General features: G+C 42.3%; 1 protein-coding gene across 1 annotated transcript in view; it reads right to left on the reverse strand.

The window, feature by feature from the left end:
• ANTXR2 (ANTXR cell adhesion molecule 2) overlaps positions 1 to 20,710 on the reverse strand; it is a 179,091-nt gene that overhangs the window by 72,183 nt on the left and 86,198 nt on the right. The window contains exons 12-16 of the mRNA XM_026676453.2: positions 19,704 to 19,799; positions 14,391 to 14,435; positions 6,187 to 6,279; positions 3,246 to 3,413; positions 839 to 919 (exon numbers count right to left, since the gene is read on the reverse strand). Coding sequence (XP_026532238.1) covers positions 839 to 919; positions 3,246 to 3,413; positions 6,187 to 6,279; positions 14,391 to 14,435; positions 19,704 to 19,799 — 483 coding nt within the window. The remainder of the gene's footprint in view (positions 1 to 838; positions 920 to 3,245; positions 3,414 to 6,186; positions 6,280 to 14,390; positions 14,436 to 19,703; positions 19,800 to 20,710) is intronic.

The raw sequence follows: 20,710 nt of genomic DNA on the forward strand, positions 1-20,710 counted from the left end.
AGCTGTTTGCCATTGCAGTGATCGACAAGGCCAATAGATAAGCAATCAAGTAATAAAACAACAGGAAGTACTCAACTGAATAATGTGTGCTATGCAGAAGAAGGGGAAAGCCATCCTATCTAATATGGAGCTCTAGTTAGATACTCAAATGTGTGAATGTTCCACCGAAAAAAAAGAGTTTTCACATCATACAACATATTCATGGTATAATATTAATACTAGAGAATAGAATAGAATAGAATAGAATAGAATAGAATAGAATAGAATAGAATAGAATAGAATAGAATAGAATAGAATGGAATGGAATGGAATGGAATGGAATGGGACGGGAGGGATGGAATAGAATATATGGAATGGAATGGAATAGAATAGAATATATGGAATGGAATGGAGTAGGGTAAGGTATGGTAGGGTAGAGGGCAAGGTAGGGTAGGGTAGGGTAGAACAGGACAGGACAGAACAGCTTTACTGTCCAAGTGTCATTGGACTCACAAGGAGTTTGTCTCCAGTGCATAAGCTCTCAGCATACATACAAACAACACGGTAATATAATCAGTGTACATACAAACATACAAACAACATCCACATACAAACAAGTATACATATAAACAACAAGGTAATATAATCAACAGGTCCCAACAGGAGAACGTAGTAGAAAAGATGAGAAGGATAATAATAATAATACAGCCATACTACATGGGAGAGAAGATCTGTACATAAATACAACTCTTATACCATTAGAAATTTCTTCCCTTGCACTAAGCCTCTCAAACGCTCCCAGGAAGCTAAGGAGGCTGTCATGCACATCCTTCAATGTGCTAAAGGAAGCTTCACTAACCTCATCTCCTTCCTGCGGTCGCATCAAAGACACTCGGTCATACTGCCGCCTTAGCAATGCCCAAAGGGCATCAAGCCGACCCTGTAAAGAGAAGCCCAGGAAAACTTGTGGTGATTTGGCAGAGGTGAGAACCATTTCCCCAAACCCATTAACCCTACTTGAATATGTCTCAGGCATCCTCTCCAGCCAAATGACACCACAGGACAACAACCGCTCTTTAAATGGGATGCTATTAGGTATAAATTCTCTTTAATAGGAAGACATTGAGCCAGTGATGCATGAGTAAGTACTTCCTAACGGTGTGTTAAATGAGTTGGAAATTCCTAATTCTGGGCATACAAAACATACAGACTAAGCTCTTCCTAAACTCGTTTACTCAAAATACTTGACTCTGTCATGCCCCTGGTGGAGACTGACTCTGAAGGAGAAGAGGAATAGCCAACAGGGAGTGGAAGGGTGTTCTCTGGAGGTTGTGGAGGAGGCTTGGGGAAGGGCAGAGGCTGGTTGAGCAGTCAGAGAAGGACCTAGGCCCATCCCCTCTCCATCCTAGGGCACACAGGGAGGAGAGGATAAGGGAGAGACGTGGTCTACTTGGGAGGAGAGGGCTTTGATCCTCTTCATGGGCTGCAGCTGTGACAACTGAATAAGAGGATGACATGCGTACGGGCGAACACTGGAAACAAAGTGTGGAAATATCTCTAGTTTATGGTTCCTATCTGAGTTTGGCATCCTTCCCAGTGTGTGTTCTGTTATCTGTGGACGTCCTCCAGCCCTTATCTTGTCTGGTTTGTGTTGCTTTTTTCCTTCTTCTTGTAACTGTTTGTGTGGGAGTTTTTTGTTTTCCATCAAGAATATTTGGAGCTTGGAAGCAAAGTGAAGGAATAAAAGGGGCTTCACCTGTTTTCTGTGACTGTGTTTGTTCTGTATCCCACCTTGGGTCATCATAGACTCTATGGGGCATGCTTTCAAATATGTATACAGGTAGCCCTCAACTTACAACCACAATTGAGCCCAAATGTATGTCGTTTAAGTGAGAAATTTGTTAAATGAGTTTTGTGACTTTCCTTGCCACATTTGTTAAGCGAACCATTGCAATTTGTTAAATGAGTAACGTCCGCTGTTAAGTGAATTTGTTTTCCCCAATGACTTTGCATGTTAGGAGGTTGCAAAAGGTGATCCCATGACCCCCGGGACTCTGCAACTGTCATAAATGTGAGTCAGCTGAAGAACATCTGAATGTAAATCACGAGTGAAAAATGGTCACAGCTAGCTCGATACCCGTGCTTCACTACAGAACTATGTGGTCGGGCTTATTTTTGGGGGAGGAAAATGGGGGGGGGGGAATTCTGCCTCTGCCTACCAGCATCTATCAGTATTCATCTGGCTAGCATCCTGTCAGTGTGTGAGAGAGTTGAGGGCTGTTTGGAAACTGAAACATGGAAACTGACACAGTATTTGCTGTGTGAGCAAGGAGATAGCAAGGAGCATGGGTGTGGTTTAGCTCAACTGTTCTCTACTAAAGCTGCTTGCTGCTGTGAAACTGAAACCGAAACTCCTCTCCTCTGCTTGTGTTTTAATTGTGATATATTTCTGAACTGTGAGCCACACGGAATAATTGACTGAGATGGGAGGCCACAGACATGGAACGTGTCATGCCCCTGTCAGAGTCTAAATCGAGGAGGAAGTCGAACAGTTGACAGGGAGTGGGAGTGTGGCATCGTTGGCTGTGGAGGAGGCTGGGGAAGGGCAAAGTCTGGCTGGGCAGAGCAGGGGAGAGGTAGAACAAGGGAGGGGGAGTTCAGAGGAAGATCCAGGCCCACTCCCTCTTCATCCTAGGGCATGCAGGGAGGAACGGAGAAGTGAGCAATGTGAGTTGCATGGCTTATGGGGGAGGAAAGGGCCCTGATTTCCTCTGTTAGCCACAGCTGGGAAGACAGTTGATAAGAAAGGCAGACTGACTGCAGCAGACTGCTGGGAGCAAAAGTTACTTTATCCTGTGTTGTCGTGGCTTATCTGTGTTCCTAGCATCTTCCCAACTGTGTGAGTTTTGCCGTGCCTTCAAGCCTGAAATTCTTGCTTCTGCCCTGCCAAACTAATTACTTCAGTTTGGTTTGTTTGGACTTTAAGTTACAGTTTGTGTTGCTCATGTTTTGGACTTAATTATCTGCAGTCAAAGGCTGTTCTTGGGAGAGGTTTTTCTCCAGCCAGAAGGTAATTTGGACATTGGGGGCAAAACTGAAGATAATAAAGGGACTCTTATTGCTTATCTGACTGTGTTGCCTTTATGCCACGCCCCGGGTCATCACAGAATGAATGAATGAATGAATGAATGAATGAATGAATGAATGAATGAAACAAATACAACGCAAACTTGATATTCAATGATAATAAAGGATTCACCAAGTACCTTGATGGGTGTGTACCATTTTTCCTGGGAGGGCAACGAGGTAGTCTTTGGTCTTGGTGGTCTATTTAGAACCGGCTCATCTCCTTCCTCGGGGAGTTTCACCACTGCGTTTTTCGCTTTCTCTAGCCGGGCTCCTTCCTCAGTTGACCCTTTGTCACCCCAACGAACCTAAACAAAACAAATCTCCGTATCAGACTGGCCATGGACTTGAACCCAAGAAACTGGCCCCTTCTTGTCATTCAGAGTCAATATACCAATAAAGAACATTTGTAATTCAAGGTTGAAAGGAGGGGTCTTTGGTGCTCTCAGAGATGGGTGGTTTTGTTGCAGACATTTCATTATCAAACTAGGTAACATCATCAGTGCCAGTAGGGTGTGGGGTTTGCTCTCAGTTTATATTGGCTTGCTCTGTCAGTGTTGGAGGGAGTGGCCTTGTAGGTTTCTTGGCTGGGCTGTTTACTGTTAGCTTTTTGACAGTTCCTTGATTGGGATATTGTTTACTTCTTGACTGTTGGTCTGATGTTACAGACCCCTCACATCCCGCACATAAACTGTTTCAACTCCTACCCTCAAAACGATGCTATAGAGCACTGCACACCAGAACAACTAGATACAAGGAGTTTTTTCCCGAAAGCCATCACTCTGCTAAACAAATAATCCCCCCAACACTGTTCAATTATTACAAAGTCTGCACTACTATTACTATTAACCTTCTCATCACTCCATATCGCCCATCCCCTCCCACTTGTGACTGTATGACTGACAATCCATTGTTGCTTGTATCCTTACGATTTATATTGACTGTTTCCTAGTATGATTTGATTGCTGATTGTACCCTATGACTATTATTAAATGTTGTACCTGATGATTCTTGACTCTTGACGAATGTATCTTTTCTTTTATGTACACTGAGAGCATTTGCACCAAGACAAATTCCTTATGTGTCCAATCACACTTGGCCAATAAAGAATAAAGAATTCTATTCTTTTCTTTTCGAATTCTGAGGGTCCCGGGGTTATTTTGGGATTCAACCATCCTTTCATGATCCTCACCTAACCCAATTTGACTGTCATCATACTATCCTACATTGTTGAAGCCAAAGCTAAGAGATAATGGCTTGCCTATCTCTGCCTGCTACATGAACTTAGGCGTACTGAATCATTTCAAAACTATTCCAGCTGCGTTTCTAGTACAAATATCACCCTTATAAAATCACTTGGCTGGCACACAGTGAGAATACTCATACAGTGCTATATATATATATATATATTTTGTCTCCAAAAGTAACTAAAATCGATTTGAAAAGCCTTATTGTTTCTTTGCAATTCAAAGCTCGAAATAAGTCTCTGTTATTCAGGGCCCTAATGAAATGATGGAATTGGTTTTTCCTAAGATAGTCAAAATTGTTCTATCAGGCAGGGGGAACCTACAAGGACATTCTTATAGTTCAATTCCCATTTTAAAAAAACCAATGTGCCAAACTGATATCAAAGCTTAGCAGGATCTTGATCAATACCTTGCTAAGAGCTGATTTCAGTAGAGTCACAGGAAGAGTGACTTCTAATCTTCTATAGATACTATTTAATGCTAAGAAAAGCTGGAATAACCAAAAGTTCATCTAGTCACTATATCCAGTTTCTACAAATGATCAATAACATCAATAGCTTTGATCAATAAATGAGGCACAAAGGCAATAACTCAATGATAATCCACAGCAACTCATATTTGAATAAGGCAGGATTCCAATTGTGTAGCTTAGTTCTCTCTTTGATCTGTCTCCCATTAACTTTTTTAAAGTTAAAGATAAAATTTACATATTGCATATCGCTAATGGACTGAATGGAGAACCACAGTCTTTTCTGTGCTCTTTTATACATCAACCAACAACACTCATTCAGTAGTACTAGATTATGGAGGAGCGGCATGGTGGCCTAGTGATGAAGATGCTCGCCTGCCACTCAGAAGGTTGAGAGTTCAATCCTAAGTAGGTTTTCTCCTGGGGCATTTAGGAAAAAAAAAATCTGCTGTGAACTCCACATAGGTGTTAGGAAAGGCATCCAGTCAATAAATGCTAAGCTCCATCCTGTCCCTCAACTCTCCCCTGAATTAAGGGATTATGGGGTCATAAAAGAGGGGTTACTCGGTTATGGAAAAGAGGAGCATTTGATCTCTTCATACACTTTTCTTCAAACTATGTCTCCTGACCCTCAAATTGGCACTTTTCGATTCTGAAATGAAACTTATAAAAGAAGAAGCAATGCTGAAGTCATCTTAGAACAGAGGTGGGGAAATAGGATTTCAGCTCCCAGAATTCCTGAGCCAACCCATGTCTTAGAACAATAGAAATAATGTTAGCCATCATTACTTATTCATACTATTAGAATCATCAGAGCACAGCAAGCATAGAGTTGCTGTAGAGAGCAGGTAAGGACCGATTCTCACATCCGTGAAAAAAAACACCACCAACAATGGACCACCCAGGGGCTCTAATGAGGTCATCGTGCTTTGCAGGCAGTGCGATAATTGCTACTCCACCTTCAATTCCTGGAGGAGAACCCAAAGTCACAGCTGCTTTCTAGCAAAAGTCCTCAAGGCTGTGGATTTCATAATCATAAAACTATGTCATTAATCAATAATACAACAGCCCCCAAAGAGGTTGCTCCATCTCTTGACATTTTGCATCCTTCCAAACCCATCGGGTTCCATGGAAGCCGCACAATGTTTTGCAGTCATTACCAAACGAACCTTGCTATTCAGAAGGTTCAGCTGCTGCCCTACCAAATCAGAAGCCCAGTGGCTCTGGCTGAGCTTCATATCCGGCAATACAGCACCAGGGTCGCTTGTCAGCATGTCCCTTTCGAAATGGGAAACTGTCTCCCTCCCCTCAACTCATACGAGATGCCACATCTCGTACCGCAGTGTTCAATTCCATGCTACTGACCTCCATTCTTTTAATCCCACCAACTCCTCTTCCACCATAGTAGGAAGCATCCACCGTCGGCCATTTTTTGGAAGGCAAAGGGTCTTCTTCCTCCTGAGGAAAAACGAAAAACATTTTATTTTGGGGAGTGTGTGTGTGTGTGTGTGCTGTATGTATGGGAATTAATTTAGGTTTTTTGAAAAATAATAACAACGTTTTCTTCTTCTTCTTGAAGGTCTCAAGTGATGGCACTCCCACAACTTCTGAGGGGAATTTCTGTTCCATGGGTTGATTGTTCTCACTGTCAGAAAATTTCTCCTTATTTCCAAGTGGAATCTCTCCTGGATCAGTTTTCATCCGTTATTCCCTGTCTGGCCTTCGGGTATCTTAGAAAATAGCTTGACCTCTTCCTCTCTGTGGCAACCCCTCAAATATTGGAAGATTGCTATCATGTCTCCCCTGGTCCTTCTCTTCACTAGACTAGCCAGGCCCAGGTCCTGCAACCATTCATCATGTTTTAGTCTCCAGTCCCCTAATCATAACTATCATAACTATCTAAAACCAGCTTACCTACAGGCAACTTTTTCCTAACAACGGGGTGAGGCAAAACAGTGAGAACCCAAGGAAAACATAGGTAGTCCTTGCCTTACGGCCATAATTGAGCAAAGAATTTATGTTGCAAAGTGAGACATTTCTTAAGCGAATTTTGCCCCATTTTACGACTTTTCTTGCCACAGCAGTTAAGGGAATTGCTGTAGTTGTTAAATTAATAACACGGTTAATAAGTGAATATGGCTTCCCCATTGGCTTTGTATGTCAGGAGGTCGTAAAAGAGGATCACCGTCAAAAGTATGATCCAGTGGTCAAGCATCCGAATCATGTGACCATGAGGATGCTACAATGGTTGTAAGTGTGAAAAAATGCTCATGTCATTTTTTTCAGTTCCGTTGTAACTTCGAACGGTCACTATTGTAAGTCGAGGACTGACTGTATTAAAGGACAACAGGCTATACTTCTAACATAAAATATAAATGTCAAATTAACGGTTGTTAAGGAGCTTCCTACATAGCAGCCATATATTTTGAATGGCATAAAATATTAGTTCTGCTGCAAGCTAAAAAGAAGATAAAATGCGTTGCTTTATTCTTTTAATTTTATTTTTCTTGTTGTAAGAGGTTTTCAGATTAAACCGTTCCCCCAAACTAATTGAATAAAAAATTTCAACATGTTTAGCACAGCTTAAATATAGCCGATAACAAATTTTCATCGTTTAAAACCTTTCCATCAAACGGAGGCATGAAACTCTACCGCAAATACACCAGAATCTGTGTCAGAAGCTAAACGAGTTACGGACCAACAAAGTTTCCACAATCTGCTACCCTTCTAAATTTGAGGGACTTCAACTTCCAAAATTCACAGCCCATATGGCCGCTCTTGCTAGGAACTTTAGGATTTGCAGTCCAACGTATCAAGAGTGCAACGGGTTATAAAAAGCTGGTTTGAGTGCTCTCGTGAACCTACTGAATATTGAATTTTTAAAAATTTTTTTGATAAAGACTCCTTGTGTTGAACTGAAGGGACTGGTGACTACACAGACCTATCTCTGTAGTTTTCTCATCAATCACGGAAAGCTGTTTGCTAACGCCTTCCTCCCAGAATGTGAAACTTCTTTATTCAAAAAAGAAGGGTAGTTTGCTTCAAATAATGCACGTTTAAAAAATTAAAGGTGTGCCTTATAATTCATTGGGAATGCGCTAGATCAGGGGTGGCCAGCTTCTTGGACCTCAGGGACCATCAAACGCATAATTTTAAATCCCACGGACCAGAGACCTTGGGAAAATCCCCAAAAAAGTCTGCAGGAAAATTCCCCACCCTGTTTTTCTACCGATCGATCATTCTTTATTTGGGATCACAGAATACCGTCTCCAGCTCCGTTCTTGGGTGGGAGGGGGGGAGAGAGAGAGACTTTTGGCTTCATGCAAGGAAAGCAGCAGAAGCAGCAGAAGTCTTTCTCTCTCCCAAACTCTGCCAGAAATGAGTCTTTGTGAGAATTGTTGTGCCAGCGCAGACTCTTGGAGCAGGATGCCTTGCAAGGTCCCAAACACTCATTTCTGGCGGAGTTTGGAGGAGAGAAAGAAAGACTTTTGCTGCGTTCCTTGCATGCCAAAAGCAGAAGAAAGAAGCAGAAAAAAGCAGCCCGGTGGCCAGGTAAGGTGCATGGGGCACGTGGGGCAAGTTCTCCCCCTCCGCCCTTTCCCCTCTCCTCTCACTACCTCGTGTTGTTCACAGTGCAAGTGATGCAAGCCTTGTGTTCCTACGGGCCATGTGGGCGGCACAGCCTTGTGTTCCCACGCAGCCTAGATTAATTGCTTTGGAAGGTGCTTTGGGGGGTGACATTTCTCTGCGGACCACCAAAATTTTCTCGTGGACCACCAGTGGTCCCCGGTCCACTGGTTAGCGACCACTGCACTAGGTGACACCAGTGATGCAGCTGCAGACACTGTCCCCCCCCCCCTTTTGTCAAAATGGTGAATGCAATAGCCTGCAACACAAACTTCACCTCTTGGAGCGTTTGTTTGATGTACAATGCATGCACAACAGAGGGAAGGCTTGTAAGGGTGTAACACTGCTTCCATCAATCTGACCTTCTCTAATTTCTTTATGTGTATTCTCCCTGTATTATTTTTTACAAATAACTCAAGCTGGCAAACCTATCCAACAAAATCTTCCTCTTCCTCTTTTCTCCAAAACAAGGTTGGGATGGTTGGGATGAGAGAGAATGATTGACCCAAAGTCAACCAGTTGGCTTTTATAGTTAAGGAGGGACCAGAACTCACTCTCTCCTGGTGATTGGCCCAAAGTCAACCAGTTGGCTTTTATGGCTAAGGAGGAACCAGAACTCACCATTTCCTGGTGATTGGCCCAAAGTCAACCAGTTGGCTTTCATGGCTAAGGAAGGGCTAGAACTCACCATCTCCAGGTGATTGGCCCAAAGTCAATCAGTTGGCTTTCATGGTTAAGACAGGGCTAGTACTCACCATCTCCAGGTGATTGGCCCAAAGTCAACCAATTGGTTTTCATGGCTAAGGTGGGACTAGAACTCACCATCTCATGGTGATCAGCCCAAAGTCAACCAGTTGGTTTTCATGGCTAAGGCAGAACCTGAACCCATGATCTCCTGCTTTCTGGCCTGGTGCCTAAACCAGCAGACCAAACTGGCCCTCCTCCCCACAGATATCATTGGGAGACAAACAACTTTTTCTGAAGTAATATGGCAAAATGGGACAGCAATCAAATTACAATAAGTAATAATAAATAAATACTTCCTAGCAAGGTGATGTAAAATTAAAGCTTCTTCATGCCCTAAAACATGCAATATCTGCTTACTGTGGATAGATGTACCTACTGCCTATTCTTCTGATCCAGCCTTTCAGGATGCAATCCCAGCAAAATATGCTTCATGTTTCAGTTTATGCATGCATCACGGAGCCTACTCATACCTGTAGGGTCCTGGGTGCTCTCTGAACCTGGCGGTTTTCTTGCAAGGTGCTTCATTACCCAAACTAAGTAACATTATCAGCATTGATGATGTTACCTAGTTTGGTAATGAAACATCTGCAAGAGAATATTTGCAGCTCAGGATTGAATTGTGGGATCTTGTGGGATCAAGCTCAGAGAGCACCCAAGATCCCACAATTCAATCCTGAGCTGCAAATATTCTCTTCTATCAATTCAAATCCGAGCATGATGAGATGGACAAATTGCAATCCAATAGTCTCCTCTGGGGTGGCCAGAAAGAAGGGGGGAGACCTGCTGATCTTCTGACCCTCCTTGCTTGAAATGAAGAGCTCCCAGCAAGCCAACTTCTTTTCCAATCCTTGTTTGGATATCCAGCTGGTTTTTAAAGAAAATGTACTGGGGAAAAGAACTGGGATACGTATTCAAACACTCCCTATTGCAGCCTTGTCCCAAAGGCACTACAGCTCCCATTTTCCCCTGCCAATATGGTCAGCAGTCATTCTAGGATTGCAGCTGCAGCATCAACCTATCAGGAAAATAACCCAGGTTTACCTTGGTTGATGGCAGTTATAATTTCCTCTAAAGAAGTGCAGTGGATTGATTCTCTGCATTTCCAAGGAAAAAGGAATTATCACTATTCTTATAGGATCACCCTGAAGTGCAAGGGTGTCCTAACATCCCTTTTAGGACGTCTGGACCAGGGGTAGGATGCAAATATTTTTACTACCGGTTCCGTGGGCGTGGCTAGGTGGGCATGGCCATGTGACTGGGTAGGCATGGCTTCTTCTTTTTTGCAGTTTCCCCTCCACCCCCCATGCTCCATTTTTTTTGGCCTCCTGGGAGAGCGAGGAGAATCCCAGCACAGCTGATCATTGGGAGGAAAAGAAAGAAAGAAAAGCCGGTTCGGCAGAACGGTAACATTTTTTACTACCGGTTTGTGCGAACCGGGCCGAACCGATAGAATACCACCACTGGTCTGAACGTCCAAAAACAAAACGCTGAACTAACTGGGAGTTTATCAAGTAGAGCACCGAAGCAAAAAATACAGATGCGCAAGGCATTTAATGCAGCCTGATCCGAAGATTATTACCACATTTACAATACTGTTGGGTGGAGTAAGATATTCTGCGAATTTTACATACACGCTTGCTGGCATCCTCACCCACAGAGCGCATAAACTGAGCATTCTGGTTATGCACAAGGAAAATCAATTTGCAGCGGAATGTATTTTGAAGTGCTTATTACAATCCAATTCCTGTTGAGTTGCCACACAGCAACTCTTCGCTCGTGCACTTTGGGGGATAACCAATCTAGCTTAACATAGTGTGCCCTATAAAAGGGAATGTTGTGCTTTAACTAACTCCCCTGCCCTTTTACTGATAGCTAACCCATTTGGATATCCAGCTAAAGTTGATGGCTATGATTACACAATTTTATGAAGCCTCCCAAAGAATCAGGGGTTCAATATAATCAGGGTGCAAAAGAAAGAAAAGAAAAAAACAGAAGGATAGAGCTAATAAACATTAGGGCTCAGAAAGCAGAAAATACCATTCTGTTTCATTCTTACCCACCCCACCTGTGGCTAAAATACAGACCCTGAACATCTGTATTTTTCCTTCAGTGTTCTATTTGATAAACCCTGTGTCTGTCTTTGTGTGTGTGTGTGTGTGTGTGTGTGTGTGTGTGTGTTGTATGTGTACGCATTGAAATATTGATTTTTCTGGACCTCCAGGAAACAGGCTTCACATGCAACAAACTAAACTCTACTAGGAATACATTCCACTGGCACGATGATGTCATGGTGCAAATGATGTCATCAGGATGACATCATTGTACAACCCATTTAAATTATGCCTGCAATGATGTAGGAGGGAGGCATGCTGTGGGCCCCATCGGCCAGGGTATTCTGGTTGGCAGGGTGCAGGAGAAGAGTCTTCTCTGCCCTTGGGCCTGTCTTTCAGAACATCTCCCCACCTCCACCCCGCCCCCAGGAAGGTGGGCTCCCACCCTCCTGATCTTCTGCAAGACCTGGCTCTACCAGTTGGCATGGAGCTCCAATGAGCGGGGTTCACATGGGGAGTGATGGATGGATTAATAGCAGATCCCACCTCCCCTTCTTCTCAGTCTACTCCCTCCCTCCCCCATCTTTTAATTGGGGCTCAGTAATTGGATCTTTACGGTATTTTATTTAGGTCTTTCATTTAGACTTTTGTATAGTTTTTATCTTTTGAAGATTGTAAACTGCCCAGAATTTATTGGGGCAGCTAATAAATTTTACAAATAGATAAGGTAGATAGATGATAAATAGATGGATGGATGGATGGATGGATGGATGGATGGATGGATGGACAGACAGACAGACAGACAGACAGACAGATAGATAGATAGATAACAAAACAGAGGGACAGAGAGAAAGATAGTTGGTAGAAATTAGATGACAGGTAGGTAGGTAGGTAGGTAGAAAACAAAACAGAGGGACAGAGAGAAAGATAGTTGGTAGAGATTAGATGATAGATAGATACATAGACAGACAGACAGACAGACAGACAGATGTATTTTTTTAATTTACCAGATTCTGGGGGACAACAGATACTTCTTTCTCCAGAATTTCTTTCATCTGTTAAAGTATATTTCACTGAAGGTCCTAACCCTGTCATCTTAATAAGTCTAACCAAACCCCTCTTTCCAGTTTCCAGTTGAACTGATTACTGAAAGGCAGGGTAGCTCCTGAGTAGCTCATAAGTAAGTCACACAAGAGGCTGTTTCTTTCCTACTAGAAGCTTACTATGGGACATAATGGGCTTTGCTTCCACTTGCATCTGTCTATGGAATAATTAAGGACTATACTGAGGAAAATTCATGAGACAAAGTTCCTTTAGAACCAGAAAGAATATTTCTTTCTTCTATAGTGAAAACATAAAAACACCCTTCTGAAGTATTCCAAGCAAGTAAAATTAGGTCATGAAACAAAATGCAGTAATTAGCAAGCTTTGAAACCATCTTCCATATTCTAAATTCTAAGGCTTAAGCCTCCATTTAACCTTCACACTGATACAGTACAGTTTCCTAATATTGAGACACAGCTGTAGAGAGTGGAGAAGCTGTCTCATTATCTGGACCTGCCTCTGTGGATCTGCACACTCTGTGTATGTGTGTGCATAAATGTTCCTACACATGTATGTGTTCTCATGTTTGGCCAGGAGTTTACTACTGCAGTTCCTCACTATAACAAAAGAGAACAAATAATTTCTTTAAAGAGTTAGCCTCAGTATGGTTACAGAATTCCCGTCTCATGAGAAAAAATTCCCAGCAAGGTTTAGTATGGGCACAAGACATCCAAAAAGGTAAACGCTTTCCGCTGTCTAGCTGTATCCAACTCTAGGGGGCGCTGCTCATCCCCATTTCTTAGTTGAGAGAGCCAGCGTTACCTGAAGACACTTCCATGGACATGGGGCCAGCATGACTATCCACCAAAAGTGCACAGAACGCTGTTATCTTCTCACCAAAGTGGTACCTATTTATCTACTTGCATTTACATGCTTCCGAACTGCTAGGTAGGCAGGAGCTGAGGCAGGACAGGAGTTCACCCTGTCATATGGTCAAAGGATTCCACATGTCTGTTTTTGGACCCACAACTACCTGGCCTGTGTTAAACATGAACTTCAGACATCCTCTAAAGGCAGATATATACACTGTGGTGAACAGCAGGCTGCAACTATCAATCACACCTAGGACTGATCACACCTAGGACCAAGGGAGACGTGATAGCAGTGTTCCAATATTTGAGGGACTGCCACAGAGAGGAGGGGGCCCACTTATTCTCCAAGGCATCTGAAGGCCAGAGAAGGAACAATGGATGAAAACTGAACAAGGAGAGATCCAACCTGGAAATAAGGATACATTTTCTGACAGTGAGAACAATCAACCCATGGAACAGAAGGTGCCTTCAGAAGTTGTGGGAGCTTCATCCCTGGAAGCTTTCAAGAAGAGATTGGACTGCCATTTGTCAGAAATGGTGTAGGGTTTCCTGCTTCGGCAGGGGTTTGGGCTAGATGACCTGCAACTCTGTTAATCTAATCTGATCAGCCTTCCTTTTCTAATATGGAAAAAAAAACCACTTAATCCTCTGGTCCAGAGATAAGGAAAAACAAATCAAAATGATTGTTTGAAGATTTTCAAGTTATTTCTGGTTTCCTCCTTCTAGTGTTCCATCCTATGCATCTTCAAATATATCTTCTATTTATATGGCCAACTACTGCATGATGGAAGAAGCAAAGGGATCCTTCATGAGATAAATAAATCAAATGGTGTCAACCTTAACTTGCAGTTCTCAGCAGAAGTGGGATTCAGCCAGTTTGGACCGGTTCTGGTGTACTGGTAGCATAAATTTTGACTAGTTCAGACAACCAACAAATAAATACCACCTCTGGCTGCCCCATCCCCACCCCTGACATTACCATTCCTATAGCCCCTTGTTTTTTAGCTCAGCTGATTCGCGCGGCAGAGTGGATTGCCGCGCCTCAGCTGAGGTAAAAAATAGCACAGCTCACCAGCATTGACACAGAGGGCGGTCCTTGAGCCCTGTGAAGCGCTCTCTCAGAACCAGTAGAGAAAAATTTGGAAACCCACCACTGGTTCTAAGTCATTGGCAACATGGTGATCTCGTTTTGTAAACAGCAAGCCATTGGAGAAGGTTGGAAGCTTACCTCTATTGGCACTGAAGGCGGAGGTCGAGGTGGATCCTTAATAACCTTTGGATGAAGGGGACAAATTAGATGATAAAGGACATAATGGCAAAGATTCATTAAAAGCACACTGTAGCAAGTCATTCTGATTGTGATACTTCTCCGTTAGTTATCTCCATAACCAACTAGCCATGGTTGAGGTAACAGAAACCTCATCTCCATGACTGTTATGGATTGGCAAAACAACTGTTGGAATGATTGTTAAAGATGCTTAGTTATCTTTAATTTGATTTGTGTCTCACCAGTGACTCTGGACAGATAAAACCCCAACAGAAAACAACCAAGATATAAAATCTATAATGACCATCAATTAAAAAAAAACAACCACCCACGAATCATGTAGATTTTAAACCTGAACTGTTTTTTATTAGGTATAATACCAAAAAAATGAGATAAGAAAAGAATGTATTTAATATGACATGCTGTAACTGCAGTGAGGATTATATTCGCACAATATTGGAAAAACAAAGAAACACTGCGAGATGAAGAAATAATTAACAAGATACCAGACTGTGCAGAAATGGAAAGATTGACTTTGAAAAAGCAGAAAGAAGACACAGAATACTATCAAACATGAAATCTATTTTAACAGGGGTTGGAAAAAAGGGGTGAGAATTAAGAATGCTGTAGAATCGGAATTGTCAAGCAAATTAAATAACCAGACAACACGATGTTTATTAAGCACTAAGAAATATAATCAATAAAAAAATCAATAAAAAATTTTTTTGGGGGGGAATTAAATAATCCTCAAATAAACTATGAACACCACAAAGACTTCAGTTAATCTAATGATTTCCTCCCTGGGAACACGTCCAGCTCTTTAAAGCTTTTCAAAAGACTGCAGAAATACAGCTAATCAAATCTCAAATTGCTAATGAGTTTGGCTCTTAACTTGTTTTATTTAAAAAGAATGCGGTCATCACCCATGGGCTGCAAACACAGGCAGTCACCAGGTGGCTGAACTATGACCACGTGACCTTTGGGATGCCGCAATGGCTGTGTGAAAAATGGTCCTAAGTCGCTTTTTTCGGGGCCACTCTTAACTTCGAACGGTCATTAAACGAATGGTTGTAAGTCTAGCGCTATCTATAATGGCGCCTTCCAGATGAAAAGGTCAAATTTCCAATTGGGAGCCATGCTTCTTCTTCGTAAATGTTAATTGTAGTAAATCTCAAGATTTTCTTTATTGCAGGGCCCTTGTCATGCCCCTGTTGGAATCTGATTCCGAGGGGGAGGTCGAACAGCTGACAGGGAGTGTCAGTGTGTCTCTGGTGGCTGGGGAGGAAACTGGGGAAGGGCACAGTCCGGCTGGGCATTCAGAGGAAGAACCAGGCCAACTCCCTCTGCATCCTAGGGTACGCAGGGAGGAACAGATAAGGGAGCAATGTGGGTTACGGGGGAGAAAAAGGCCCTGATTCCCTTCATTAGCTGCAGCTGGGAAAACAGGATAAAGAGGGTGTTTGCGCACAGCACCTTGCTGGAAGCAAAGTGTGCATTATCTTTGTTTGTCAAGTTCTATCTGGGTTCTGGTGTCCTCCCAACTGTATGTGTTTCGTTATAACTTTGTCACTTGTATCCTTACGATTTTTATTGACTGTTTCCTAGTATGATTTGATTGCTTATTGTACCCTATGACTATCATTAAGTGTTGGACCTGATGATTCTTGACTCTTGACGAATGTATCTTTTCTTTTATGTACACTGAGAGCATTTGCACCAAGACAAATTCCTTGTGTGTCCAATCACACTTGGCCAATAAAGAATTCTATTCTATCTTTTGAGTTCTGCAATTCCTTATCCTGCCCTGTCTCGTTAATTGCTGCAGCGTGGTTTGTGTTGGTTTTTATTTATAATTTATATGTACTTTTGATTCAGACTAAATTTCTTCCTTTTAAAAACTGTTCTTGGGAGAGTTTTTTCCTCCAGCTGATGATAACTGGACATTGGGGACCAAGTTGGAGGAATTAAAGGTACTTTACCTACTTTTGTGACTTTGTTGCTTTTGTGCCATCACAGCCCTGGGCTAATCATTTTTTAATGGGCAATACGGATCGGGCTTAATCTATATAAACTAAAGTTATAGAATTTTCTTTTATTTTCCACATTGGGCACCACACTTAATACTTGCCTAAAAGAAACAAGCATGGCTAAGACCTCCCCCTGCCAAAGTACTTTTAATTAAATCAACTTTATGTAACAGTTGGCTGGACTCCTCCTGAAAGCAGGGGGCCCCCTTAAATTACTTTAAATCCATCATTTCTTTCAAAACCCAACTCAGGAAGCCATCCTTATTTTCCGGAGGGAGGGGGTGGGTGGGCAGGAAGGGAATGGAAGAGCGTCTGTAACTCCTCCATTCCTGAGAACTTGCACATGTTAAAAGACATAATATTGCCAAGATGTCAACTATTTCTATTTCATTCACATTCCTTAAACACCCATCTCAAGAGCCCAGGAGACTAAATCTCCATTTTGTTTACCATATGCAAAGTTTGAGTCTTCTCCAATTTTTTAGCGTTTGGTATTATTATCATTGTCAAGAAACAGGCTGCCGGGGTGTTTATTTAGCCAAACAAGGGGGAGGAGGGAATTAAAGGCTTCGGTTTAGAACCCAGCCGGTTTGCTTCCATTTAATAGATAATTAAACAGACGGACGGACAAAAGGAGAGATACGTAAGTAGGTAGGTAGTTAGGCAGGCAGAGAGATAGGTAAAGATATTGAGTTCGTTTTTATTTTCCAATATTTTAAATATATTGGTAGCTTCAGGCAACTGTCCCTTAACACATCTTCAATGCTCGAAGGTGGGCGGGCATTACAAAATATCAGTGCCAGAGCCCAAAGCCAGCTTGATTCAGTCAGATGTTCGCCAACGTTCATGAAGCAGCGAACACACTGTCAACGGCCAACTCTTTTTGACAAAGGAGAAAGGAAAGGGAAAGGCCACTCCGCAACCTGCCAATGTGCACAGACTGCAGATCAAGTCAAAAATAAATTAATTAATTAATTAAAAAACCACCAACTGGCTCCTGCCAACAATTAAAACAGGGTGCCCCAAATCATTGGGCACACTCTAGGTGCCAACTGGTTGCTGCCAACAAGGAAGACTGAATGGTCAGGAGGGAGGAGGGAGGGAAATTCCTTCCTTCGGTGCAATTTTGTTCAGTTCCTGTCTGCAGTATTGACCCAAGCGGGAGCAAGCTTAATAAAGATGGTAAAAATTGGGGCTTTTAACTGCCATGATGCCAGTTGTTGAAAAAGAAGGCCGGCTTATGCCGTTCTGCAGACCGAAATATGGGGGAGGGAAAAACCCTGCAGGAATCAAAGTTAGAACAATAGAATAGAATAGAATAGAATAGAATAGAATAGAATAGAATAGAATAGAATAGAATAGAATGGAATGGAATGGAATGGAATGGAATGGAATGGAATGGAATGGAATGGAATGGAATAGAATAGAATAGAATAGAAAGGAATAGACTAGGAGAGAATAGAAAAGAATAGAGGAGAGGAGAGGAGAGGAGAGGAGAGGAGAAGAGGAGAGAATAGAATAATAGAATAGAATAGAATAGAATAGAATAGAATAGAATAGAATAGAATAGAAAGGAAAAAAATAGACTAGGAGAGAATAGAAAAGAAAAAGAATAGACTAGACTAGGAGAGAATAGAGTAGAGTAGAGTAGAGTAGAGTAGAGTAGAGTAGAGTAGAGTAGAGTAGAGTAGAGTAGCGTAGACTAGAATAGGAGAGGAGAGGAGAGGAGAGGAGAGGAGAGGAGAGGAGAGAGGAGAGGAGAGGAGAGGAGAGAAGAGAAGAGAAGAGAAGAGAAGAGAAGAGAAGAGAAGAGAAGAGAAGAGAAGAGAAGAGAAGAGAAGAGAAGAGAAGAGAAGAGAAGAGAAGAATAGAGAAGAATAGAATTCTTTATTGGCCAAGTGTGATTGGGCACACAAGGAATTTGTCTTTGGAACATAAGCTCTCAGTGTACATAAAAGAAAAGATACTTTCGTCAAGAGTCAAGAAGTAGGACCACACTTTCCACTGCTAAACAAGGCAGTTGTTGTTAATTTTGCCCCATTTTACAATCTTTCTTGGCATAGTTGTTAAGTGAATCACTGCAGTTGTTCACGGCTGTTAAGTGAATCTGGCTTCCCCCTTGATTTTGCCACAAAAAAGGAGATCCCATGATTCCGGGATGCTGCAACCGTCATAAATAGGAGCCAGTTGCCAAGCATCCGAATTCTAATCATGTGACCATGGGGATTCTGCAACAGTCGTAAGTGTGAAAAACAGTCATCGTTCCCTTTTTTTGAGGCTGTCATGACTCTGAACGGTCATTAAACGAAGAGTTGTAAGTCAAGGACTACCTGTAACCAGGATACCTACTATCACCGCAACAAAACAGTGGTGTCTTATGTTGGGTTAACTACAGCTATCTCAAAGACTACGCTTGGAGATAAAGTTGGTATTTCAGAACTCAGCGCTGTTTTCTCATAGCACCCTCTTAAGGTTAATAACGGGCTTTTAAAAGTAAAGGGGGATTTATCCAGATATTAACATCAGTTCCATGTTTACATTTTTAAATTAGTTTGGCGGTGAATTCAAGGGAATGCTAATAAGCCCTGAAGGGTTTGGGGGGGGGAGTATAAACTCCAGAAGTCAACCAATTAATAGGTCTTGTTGATGAGTGTGCAGTTGAGGCCCTAGCGGCAAGCACTGAGTAATTCCAATCTAATATTTATATTCGCATTCAATTTGCAAGAAAAGATGCCTCGGTCAGTCCCGTCGGAGTTTTCAACTTTCTCAATCTGATTATGAGCAAATCGATAAGACTACATTGGCTGTGCTGCTCGCCCAAAACGGAGCGAAGACTACAGGATCCATGCTTCTCAACCTTGGCCACTTGAAGATGTCTGGACTTCAATTCCCAGACAGTCGTGGGATCCTACTTTAGTCACTACCGGTTTGCACGTGCGGGCGCATGCGCCCCTAATGCACGTGCACCAAACAAGCCAATCAGTTGAGAGGATGAAGAAACAAAAAGCTAAGAGAGACCCTCCCCACTAAGAGAGACCCTCCCATGCACTTTTCAGTCCTTTATCCTCTCAGTTGATTGTCTGAGGCTTTTTTCCCCTCCTATCAGCGGATCACAGGCTTTTTTTTACTACTGGTTGGGCCAAACTGGTAGTGATTTTTACTCACTCGAACCGGGCCAAACCGGTAGCCTACCACGACTACTCCCAGAATTCCCCAGCCGGCCATAGAGAGGGAAAAAATGACTTACCACTTTGCAACACAGCGGCCAAAACCACCACAGGGCAGCAATCCCCAGCAAGGATAACAAAATGAGGATAATGATCAGTGCCACAATGCCATTGGTCTATCAAAAACAAAAAGATAATTTAATTCATTTTTACGGTAACCAAAAGGCGGGGATCTCTTTCAGCATCATGTTAAATCAGAGCAAGACAAAATAGGAGGCGGACTTCAGTGTGTCTGCATGTTCCTTGGTTATATGACAGGCTCTCTGAGCCAATCGATATTGTTGGGATGAAAAGCTACCTTTGTAGCTGACTTTAAAAATAACAAATAGTCAAGGTGTTGGCCCAGAGCAGGGGTGCACAATTATGGCACCTTGATGACTTGTGGACTTCAACTCCCAGAATTCCTCAGCCAGCCAATGAGGAGTTGAAGTCCACAAGTCATAAAGTTGCCATAGTTACCCATCCCGGCCTAGAGACTAGGAGATTGTGAATTCTAGTTTTGCCTTATGCATGAAAGTCAGCTGGGTGACTTTGGGCCAGTCATTCTCTCTCAGACTAACATACCTTGGAGGGTTGTTGTTGTAGAGAAAATAGGATGAGTATAAAATATGTTTGCTGCCTTGAGTTATTTATAAAAAATAATAAAAGTGGGATATAAATAAATACTATTAATACGGAGTAAAGCACAAAGTACTCCGAGAAGCACAAAGCCGAAGACACAAGCCTGAAGATGATGAATGAGACTTCATCGAAATGTCGCCTAGATACTTCCAATTTTACGTGGGAGAAAACCTGAATAACCAAAGATCCACATACAAATACCCGCAAAAACCTCAGAAAACAAATATATATAAGCAGGTTCTTTATTCATATATTTATGCAGAAGAACAACAAAGATGATTAGGAGCCTGGAAGCTAAAACATGTGAAGAATGGTTGCAAGAATTGGGTATGACTAATTAATCTGATGAAAAGAAGGACCAGGGGTGACATGATAGCATTGTTCCAATATCTGAGGGGCTGCCCCA

This window comes from Notechis scutatus, chromosome 4 (genome assembly GCF_049901735.1).
Source record: "Notechis scutatus isolate UNSWTSFEM ecotype Mainland chromosome 4, rNotScu1.2, whole genome shotgun sequence".
Classification (NCBI taxonomy): domain Eukaryota; kingdom Metazoa; phylum Chordata; class Lepidosauria; order Squamata; family Elapidae; genus Notechis; species Notechis scutatus.